This window comes from Enhydra lutris, unplaced genomic scaffold, assembly GCF_002288905.1.
Source record: "Enhydra lutris kenyoni isolate GAN:26980312 unplaced genomic scaffold, ASM228890v2 scaffoldscaffold31, whole genome shotgun sequence".
In the NCBI taxonomy this organism is placed as follows: Eukaryota; Metazoa; Chordata; class Mammalia; order Carnivora; family Mustelidae; genus Enhydra; species Enhydra lutris.
In genome coordinates this window covers 20,595,348-20,606,213 of record NW_019154115.1, presented here as the reverse complement: position 1 = coordinate 20,606,213, position 10,866 = coordinate 20,595,348, and the positions used below count along the sequence as shown (strand labels likewise).

Below are 10,866 nucleotides of genomic sequence, written 5' to 3'. Positions count from 1 at the left end.
ACACACACACACACACACACACACACACACACACACACACACACACACACGCGTGCGCGCGCGCTCACAAGTTAGCTTATTAGATCATAAAAAACAGAAAACAGGCTGAATCTGCCTTGCTGGCCATGGTTTGTCGACCACTAATTTATGACAATAAACCAGCACCTTAACATCTGATATTTAAAATACATCATGACAAAGGTATCAGAAATTACAATAGTCAGTTTTATTCTACATTAAATAAAGCAAGGTAGTATTGGAGAAATTAAAATTACAGGTCAGTTAATACACTTAATTCTATTAATATCCCAAATATTAATCAAACGATGATAAAAACACAGTAAATAAAATTTCAATATTATAAACCATGATCATGTGTGTACCTAAAAGCACACATAACCACTTGAAAAGTCAGCTGAAACTGAAATACTACACATCAAAGCTCAAATCTCCTTTTATAATAATTAAAACCATTAACTCATTTAAGTAATCAAAACTAGTCAGTCATTTGTTTTAGATGTCATCAACTCCTGAAAATTAAGTATTGAATTCAGAGGCTGGTACTATTACTACATTTTACTTTTTTAATTTGTAAAGGTTACTGTAAAATATTAATCAACAATCTAAAATATTATACTTTAATAAAAGTCTGTTCTTGGAAACTTTTTAATATTTACTGGGTCAGCAACCATCACTGGAAACTTGACTCTACTTTTTTCTTTGCCTAAAAGACAGCTTATATTTGATTTTGTTTAAAACTGAAAGATCCTTATTGTAATCTGAATGCTACTATCAAAGATTTGCACTACTATTCACAATGAATAATAAACTGGGTCAAACTGAGTATCGCCCCACCCCCACCCCCAAGTAACCAAATAACCATTATAGAATAATCTTACCTAGACTGGTGGGTTTTATCAGTTCATCCAGTAAATCATAAAATGGTAATTTTTGAAGTTTTATATCCGGATGGACTGGGTGAAGAGCTGATGTAAGATGTGGGAGTTCCAGTTCATGTTTAGGTCCCAGAAGAGAAACAGGGAGTAACGGTGATGATGCAGGGTGACCATCGTAAGAGAGTTGTGGAATGGTAGATGGAGACAAAGTTGCTGGCATAGGACTTGAATGAACATTGGGGATGGACAAGTCCGCAGGCGTCATGATTTTCTGGGGGAACCTCCGCCTATAGAGTTCTTTAATTTTCATTTGTACAGCAGGACTGCAGCCAGCCTTTAGCAAATGCAGGGCTTTTGTGAGAAGTTCGTGTTTGCGTCCGTGCTTGTTTCTCCCAGCGTAGCCCAACAGTACTTGGAGTTCAGAAACTCTAAGGCTCATAACCATTTGCTTAGAGACAAAACAAAATGTAAAATGTTAGTATTCCAAGAGTATAATTCACAATATTAAAGAATACTTTATTCTAACCCTTTCCCCTCGTGGTCTGCTTTAAAGGCCAGCTCAGTTACAATCAACTCTAGTTATTTTCAGCTTAAAATAAGTAATCGAAAAAATTTAAAAATTAATATTCATAAATTCAGTGACATCTACCCAGGGTTATAAAAAATGTAAGATGAAGTATACACCAGTCAGAGCCATATCTCACCTCATTGCCCTGTTTCAATGCAACTGTCAGGTATTCATTCATCAAGAGCCTCCTGAGTCATCAGGAGAGTGCTGACTGCTATGCAGATGGCAAAACGTAACGATGAGGCTTCAAGAACATTTGTTTTCTTGGGGTAAAAGTATATAAGTATATATGAAACACATAAATGCCCACCTCAAACGTCAGATGCGAGCAGGGTATAAATAACATACTACCAGGTATTACATTCTATGCTGACCCTGGAATTTGTAAGGACTTAAAAACTATATATCCTTTTTGACCCTGTATTTACCAGATATACTTGGTATTTTCATATGGGTGTCACTAAATCTTAGTATCTCCACAAGCTATTATCCCCTTCCTTCTTTACACATGAAGAAACTATGTAGTTAAGAAAGGTCAAATAACTTACCTAAGGCCACATAGCTACAAAGTAGCAGTCAGGATTCAAATCCAGGTATGTATGATTCTAAAGTCCACGCTCTTTTCACTAAAGTTTTAGGAAAAGGACAGAGCTGGAAACATAATATTGACTCACTCCACTAGCAAGGCCAGGCTAAAAAGTATAGGAATTCAATCCACATGCCATAATGTGGAAAGTTGTAATTTAAAAAATCTATTTAACTCCTTGTTCCCAAACTTGTTTGGTCACTTTCTCCTTTTTCTCCCGTTACTAAGAGACTACCAGTAAGAAATGCCTAACTATACCAACCCTCTCATCTTAAAGTGGAAGAAAATGGAATCCAGAGAGAAGAAATGGCTTACCCAAGATCATACAGTATTAACAGCAGAACCTGACTTGACCACCACTGACAGGGAGGTGCTAGGGTAGAAGAAACATGTAAGCTTACCACTGGCTCTCTATTTCCCCCACTGTTTTATCCCCTCATCTCAGGCCTAATAGCAATACACAAAAGATAAACTGCCTTTCCTAACTCACTGCCACTACCTGAGAGGCCACCCCACCCCAGCCAATCCTCTGGAAGCTATTTAAAGAGTGCAAACAAAGTAAATTAAAAAATCAAATAGTGAGAAAACAGTGTATAAAGAGCTTTATATCAAATATAGCTGGCTATCAAACATATATGTGCCCTTACCCTACTTCTCTGGCCTGAAAAATACTGTTTCCTCAATTTCTAGCTTTTGTCAGCCTTAGTCCAATAAGGCCTGGCAATATTAATGACTCTTCTCTCACTACTTTTACTGGTCACTTTGCATACCTTTATTTAGCACTTGTCTTGCTTTTTTTATAAGTTTCTATTTGTACAAGTGAGTCCATGACCAGTTTGAGGTCCTCCAAGGGCACATGCCAAGGTCACCATTAGCATCTAACACTAGGGCCTGACAACAGGAGAAACACACCAAATGACTGGACAATGAATAAAGAAATGAATGAAAGAATGAAATAAACAAGTCACACCAGAAGAAAGGGTGGGGTGGAATCTACAATGGTAAGTTATACATATAACTACAATACAAATGCAAATGAACTCCCAAACTCTTATGTTCACTAAAAGGCAAAGAAATACTACAAGCCTTACAAATAAAGCCTACCCCAAATCCTATAAATGCTTCTCTTTTTAGATAGGATCAGAGATTAATTACTAACTATAATGTCAGCAAGCTATCAATTTCTCCTTACTATCCAAAATGTGCTAAGAATACAAGAGTTTTAAAGATTTTTTTATGACTTATTTTAAAAGGAACTGGGACTTCAACCGAGAAGTACTATAAGGAAGCTTCTGCATTTGGAGAAATAACAGAAATTATGCTTCAAAGATTATCAGTTAAAAATACATTTAGGTTGGCACTGGTCAAATGCACTTCATTTTACAGAGAACGCAGTATAAATTTTAGAAAGAGAACAATGTCTTCCCACTTCAACTGCATTCTCCTAGGTCAAATACGAATAAACTTGAATTCAGTGATTATCACAGGCTTTTCCCCAATGACAGTTTTTGTCCTGACTCTACAGGTATAAGGATGCAGCACAGATGTATTATTGTTTTATGTTATATGGAAGTACACACTGGCAATTCCCATAAAATAAAACCTCTTGTGTGACAGTCAAAAGAAAAAAGTTGATGACATAAGCATAAGTTTTGTTTTTGTTTTTACAGGATGTGTAATTATCATTGACAATTATGCAGCAAGTATTGTCCTCATTCTACAGACAGGAAAACTGAGGCCTACACAGGTTAAGAAATTTGTTGAATATTATACAACTGCTCCAAATATTATGCTGTTACACTTCCAATTAGGAAAGAGAAAAACCTTTTAAAAGAGTAACTGATTTAACACTCAATCTCCATTTCAAGCACCAGTATTTTGGCTTTAAAAAAAAACTGGTGGTTCAGGGACGCCTGGGTGGCTCAGTTGGTTAAGCGGCTGTCTTCCGCTCAGGTCATGATCCCAGCATCCTGGGATCGAGTCCCATATTGGGCTCCTTGGTCGGCAGGGAGCCTGCTTCTCCCTCTGCCTCTGCCTGCCTCTCTGCCTGCTTGTGATCTCTCTCTCTCTCTCTCTCTGACAAATAAATAAATAAAATCTTTAAAAAAAAAATTGGTGGTTCAGATAAGAAAAGAATGCATCTGGATTCAAATTAACCACTGCACCTTAAAATCAGGTTTAGTGAAAGATGGAGTACTATCCACGGCTATTACTGGAGCAGCTGCTGCATACTCTCAAGGACTGTAATAAGCATGCAGTATTTTTAAAAAATAAATAAAAGGGGACAGGAAACACAAACATCTGAAGCATCACTCACAACCGAAAAGTTTCAGAGAAGCATGGAGCAGTCAATTCACAATGCAAAGTGTTGACAACACAGAGGAAAACTAAACACTTATATATGAGATGTTGAAATGCAATATATTTTAATCCATCGTGTTTAAAAATCTCCATTTGTTAGCACCACAACAAAATGAATATTTATAACTAAGGATAACATCAACCACTGCTACTACTAGAAATCATTACCTCCTCAAATAGCATTTTGGTGACTATATCCCCAAATGATAGAGTTGTCAGAACCCCAGGAAATTCAGAATGCCTGAGAGATGTATATACACTGTACAGAAAGCATTCTGTGAGGGGTATCTTTTTAAAATTAATATTTTTAATCAAGCAGACATGCACACAGTTTAAAAAGTCAAATAGTGTGACCAGAAAACAGAGATCCCCTGCCCCACCTTTCACATTCCTAGGACAAACTCTTTAAAGTCTTTTTGGCTATTTTTTATGGCATTTTTCACTATATTCTATACAGCAGGTCTATGTGTTCTTAAAATTTTTCCTTCTAGGAAAAAATGACTTATTGGGCTCTGTGATATCTCTACCCCCATATCCCCTCACAATTTTTGGTTGAATCAGTTGTTTACATTATTATTACAGCTGTAAATAATATCCATATTTGAGCTGAAGTATATCATGATTACTCTTCCATTCTGTAGAACTTTGGCTTTCCTTAATCACTGTACCATTTGTGCATTTGCTTTGTTTTCTAGGTAACTACTAATTCATCTGATAAAACTGATAAACTGTAACTGATAAAAGTGTAACTTTTAACATATTCAAATATATCAGGTAAAACTGTTTTCATTTCTTTCTTAAATACATGCCTTCTGGAGCCCTCTATCAGGTTCCAATTTGGACTGCTTGCTCTCTAGACCTGGTACACAACTATGGTCATAGAATTTCCCTTCAACATATCTTTGTAATTTCCCCATCCCTCTTCCATACTGCATCCCATTTCACTGATCTCACTTTTTCCTTAGTTTTCTCTTTTTAGTATTTTCTCCATTAGTTTCCTAAGAAGGAACTGGAAGCTACATTTTTAACTCTTTACGTTGTCCAAAAATATATCCATTTACCCATACTTAATAACTGAGTTTGGCTCAGTATTTGAATTCTAGGCAGGAAAGCGTGTTTTGTCAGAATTTTAACAGCCTTTCCTGTCTTCTGGCTTCCGGTGTTGCTGTTAAGCCTGGCATCATCCTGATCCCCAATCCTTCACAGTCGCCTGTATATCCCCCTAAGGGAGCATATATAGAAGTTTCTTGGGGCGCCTGCATGGCTCAGTCGGTGAATCCTCTGCCTTAGGCTGAGGTCATGATCTCAGGGTCCTGGGATCCAGCTCTGCAGCAGGCTCTGTCCTCTGCAGGGAGTCTGCTTCTCCTCCCTCTGCTCATGCTCCCACACTCGCTCGCTCCCGTTCTCTCTCTCTCTTATAAATAAATAAAAACTAAAAAAAAAAAAAAAGCTTCTTCCTATGTGCTCTGCAATTTTACAGTGTTGCATTCTGGGGCTGGGTTGGTTTTCTGTAGGGTTTTGCTTTTGCTTTAATTGTATGAACCTGGTAACTGCTGTCTTTTAAATTTAGAGATGCACGTTTCTTGAGTGCCTATTATTTAGGTACTGGTCTTAGACCGATTCTCCAATTTTCCTTTACTCTATCTTTTCTCTTCTCTTGCATTTTACATCTCCTGCATTTCGCTCTGTTTCCTGAGAGATTTCCTCAACTTGATCTTCTAACATTTCTACTAAAATTTTCATTCCCATGAGCTCTGTTCTGTTTGTTACATGCCTTTTTTTCTTTTCTTTTCCCCCTACATCTTGCTTTTAGTTTTCATGAATGGAGTATCTTACTTCCTCTCTGATAATATATATAAATTGGGTATTTGGTGGTGTTATTGTCTTCCGCTGTCTGCAGCGTCTCTGTAACCTCTGGATTCTTTTTCACTACCTGCTTCGGTCTCTGCCTTTCCCGCTTGATGTTTTCTTCAAATGACAAGGGATTTCTGGCTGTACATTTACATTTAAAAGATACTAAAAAATACTTTAAAAACATGATCAAATGATCTGTGTGAGTGAGCAGATTGGGGTACTTCATTCTAGGATGATCAGGCAGGAATTTGGCTGTTTTGAGGATTCCTTTTTTCCTTTTAACTAATCACTTTTGAAAGAGGAATCCTCCAATGTTCTGCTTTGGCAGTATGACCAGCTTCCAGTGTTCTCAGGATAATGGGGAGAAAGAAGGGGGAGGTCTTCACCATTCAGAAATTAGACATTTCAACTTAATCCCCCTTTCAGATATGTAAAATTTTACACACACACACACACACACACACACACACACACACACACACACACGTGTGCACATGCGTGTGTGTATGAAAACAACTATGCCAACCACAGGGGCAGGGGACCACATTTTGAGAAAGATAAATACAGACAATATTCAAGCAGTATCAACAAGTACTACAGACAGAGTGCTTTTTGCAATTAAACAAAAAGTGCCAGTATTACTGTTCTTTATTTATGACCTTACATTAAAGGTCATACCTAAATTGTGAATTAAGAATTAGGTCCTTCCTGCTGAGCAACATAATTACTTTCATTCACACATCCCACTGCAGTAGTTTAGAGGATTAGTCATAATAAAGCAGACTTTATATTATGACTATCTGGTATCAATTTATAACCAACAGTAAACCAAAATGAATTCTGAACAGAGACAAATTGGGCATTTAACAATGTCATAATATTTCATTTATAGTTTTACTTTCTATCCACAACAGCAATCATCAAAAATTCTATAACTGCATACATTAAAGCCTGTACAACAAAAATATTTTATTATTTTTAAAGTCAGATGCTTCATCTATGAAAATGACTTCTGCATCATTTCTAATCTCTCCATTTGAAATAGTTAATAAGCAGCTGTTAGATTAGTAATTTGTCACTACTCAGTTCAACCAGAAAACCTAGTTAGACAGTTTCTACAAAAGGAGCAAGTCAGGGGCACCTGGGTGGCTCAGTGGGTTAAGCCTCTGCTTTCGGCTCAGGTCATGATCCCAGGGTCCTGGGATCGAGCCCCACATCAGGCTCTCTGCTCAGCAGGGAGCCTGCTTTCCTCCTATCTCTCTCTGCCTGCCTCTCTGTCTACTTGTGAGCTCTCTCTGTCAAATAAATAAATAAAATCTTTAAAAAAAAAAAAAAGGAGCAAGTCAGGTTGGTTATCTCTCTAATCTCGTTCAACCCAATTTCTCATTTTTTAATTTATTTCTCAATATAAGATAACTGAAAAGTGACCTCTAGAGCCTACTCCCCTAGTTGATCTTCTCTGTCTTCCCCTGGTCTCTATTCCATCATACCAGCTGCATTTAGTCACACATAATGACAAAATACAGAGATCCCACTCTCCTTTATGCAGAGTATAAACCTAGGACTGTTAAATTAGTGCACCACGGCTTCAATTTGTGACAGATGATTTAAACGCCATACCCATTTACATACTACCACATTTCATGAAACATCTGGATGTGTCCTTCAAAAGGCTCCTACCAGATGATAACTTGGATATTTAACAAACCTAACTCAGAACATTTTAAAATTTGGATAAAATACTTTTTCTAATAAAAAAGTGTAAGATTCTAACACATTGCCAAACTTCTTATGCAGAGGTAGGAAAATATGACTTTTATTTGAGTAAAAGGCTGTTCTGCACACAGATGTTCAATAAATGCTTTCTGGATCAATGCACAGCCCCTAAATGAGTATGAAGAGAAAGGGAATACAGGAACATTGAACACATACAGAGAAGCTAGTCTTCAGAGACAGACATACATAATCATCATATTAATTTGATTCTCAAAAGTCTCTGAACACCTACTATGTGCTAGGTACATATAAAACATAATATGGTACCACTACACATAGAATTTAGATTCCAGTACCAACTTGACCACTAAATTACTGAAACACAATGTTTCACAGGGTCTGTTTCCTCACATCAAAAACTGAGGCATTAACTAGAGGTTCTCAAAGGCTCCTTAAAATTTCAAAGCTCTACAATGTTATAACTCTATTAAATGAAATCTTTCTTCTCATTCTTCTACCCTTCCATAGTTAAGGAAATATAAACAATCTGTAAAGTCAATGAATCTAGGTTAGTAAGATTTTCAATCAAAATTTTAAGTGCCGGGGCGCCTGGGTGGCTCAGTGGGTTAAAGCCTCTGCCTTCGGCTCAGGTCATGATCTCAGGGTCCTGGGATCGAGCCCCGCATCGTGCTCTCTGCTCAGCGGGGAGCCTGCTTCCCTTCCTCTCTCTCTCTGCTGCCTCTCTGCCTACTTGTGATCTCTGTCAAATAAATAAAATCTTTAAAAAAAAAAAATTTAAGTGTCACTTACCTGGGCTGACAGAATAAAAATAATGATAAATCCAATATAAGTTACATGTTTACAACATGCCTACCATATACCAATTATAGTAAACATGATTACACAAAAAGACACATGATTACCCAAAAGACACACCATTATTATTCCCACTGCATGGATAAGAAAACTGATGCAAAACCTCAAGTCAAACACTAAGTGATGGAGATAGAGCTCAAAAGTGACCTAACTCCAGAGCCTAAGCTCATAAACACTAACCAAGAGAAGTGTCTTATCACAAATCTCAGCCAGAGCAGAATATGTGTTACACTAGGACAGGCGGGCACTAAATGTCATGAGGAATTTAGACCACACAGAGTAAACAAGCATATTTTGAGGCAGTGAAAATGTGATAAAAATAGTGTTTAAGGCTAACCAAGTAGCTACCTGTAGGACAAATGAAACAAAAGATATTAAGAAATTTAAGATTTCTAGCAAAAACATATGGCAACAAGAATTATTTATCTACATATAGGGGAAGCAGGGAATGAGACGGTCAACGAAGAGGAGACAGAACCAAGAAATACTGCAAAGAAAACTGCCGAACACACGCAATATTCTAGCTACAGATGCCTCTTTTCACAATTAGTACCATACATGATCATGAGAACAACTACCATTCACTTTTCAAATAAAACTTAGCATTTAAATATAATAAGCAGGGCTTGATGAAATTTTAATTCTATTGAATTATGAAAGATTGAGGATTCTCTTCCAAACTCCCCCAACCAAAAACAAGCAAAACACTGCATGTGCAATTGGGAGATACCATCTCATCTAATTTAAGTTTCAGACAAGACAAGAAGCTATGAAAGAAAGAGTATTCTCTATCTGAGAGAAAGTTAAGACACTTAAAAGAAAGAAAAGACAAGTATGAACAAAACAAAAAGTGAAGGGGAAAAACACATTCTATAACTAAAACAGAAAGACTTTAAATCATAGCCGTCTGAGTCCCAGAAAAGAGATTAGGTGAAGCCCTAGAGGGAAATTATCAAGGGAACTATTTCCGAGTAACAGGTATAACCCACACAAGGTTACAGAGCTAGGAAGTAATGCGGTCCAACTCAAAAGTCAGATGCCAAAGTCCAGACAATTCTCCAAAGTACTGACAATGATAGATACTATTAAATATAACTGGAAAATGATGGTTTTTGGAAATAGGAGATTCACAACATCAAATAAAACTTTGGAAATCTTCTTGTCCAACACTCCATCTAATATATTAAGTTTTACTGTAACCTCCTTAATTGATGGTCTCCCAGCCTCTGCTAAAATTCTTCTAAGACTTCACAACCTAATCTCAAAGTGGCCTACCTTACTGAAAAGCTCTATGAATCCAAACCCAATGGTTCTAAAATTTTGTCTATTTTTCTCTATTCTTTAAATGTGTTAAGACGTCTCTTTTCCTTCAACAGGCTTGTTTTCTAGACCCCTTCCCATCCTGGATCACTGTTCTCTGGAGCATTTAACAGTCCACTGTACTCAGAGTGAGTGAAATAATCCAGATAGTGGCCTAATCTTGAATACTGCAGTATTACCACCTCTCTTATTATGAACACAGTCCAAATAAGGCATTCGCAATTTAGGGCTAATTGGTTTGTTTTACCTGTGCAAGGGGAAGGATGTGGTATGTGTTATGTTTTTGTTTCAGCAATGAGGGGGAGGTGCATCCACATCATACAGTTGCTCATACTAAGCTTGAAGTGAACCAAAACCTTTAACTGATTTTTTTACATGAACTGCTTTTAGGTTAAAATTCTTCATGCTTTATTACAAATTTTTTTTTAAGATTTTATTTATTTATTTGGCAGAGAGAGAGAGAGAGCTCAAGCAGGGGAAGCAGCAGGCTAAGGGAGAGAGAAGCAGGCTCCCCACCGAGCAGGGAGCCCGATGTGGGGCTTGATCCCAGAACCCTGGGATCAGTACCTGAGGTGAAGGCAGACGCTTAACTGACTGAGCCACCCAGGTGCCCCTTACAAATTTTTTTTTAATTTAAAAGTAGAACTTTATATTAGGTTCTGTTAAACTTCACTTTTTTAAATCCAGTT

At 37.2% G+C, this 10,866-nt stretch overlaps 1 protein-coding gene across 3 annotated transcripts in view; it reads right to left on the bottom strand.

The window, feature by feature from the left end:
* LOC111153180 (protein inhibitor of activated STAT 1) overlaps positions 1–10,866 on the bottom strand; it is a 118,923-nt gene that overhangs the window by 85,206 nt on the left and 22,851 nt on the right. The window contains exons 1-3 of one of the 3 annotated variants that reach the window (XM_022512024.1): positions 2,013–2,464; positions 1,601–1,727; positions 900–1,344 (exon numbers count right to left, since the gene is read on the bottom strand). In XM_022512024.1, coding sequence (XP_022367732.1) covers positions 900–1,344; positions 1,601–1,642 — 487 coding nt within the window. In that variant the 5' untranslated portion in view covers positions 1,643–1,727; positions 2,013–2,464. Of the gene's footprint in view, positions 1–899; positions 1,345–1,600; positions 1,728–2,012; positions 2,465–10,866 lie in introns of those variants that run through there. The other 2 variants (XM_022512025.1, XM_022512026.1) reach the window with 2 other exon arrangements.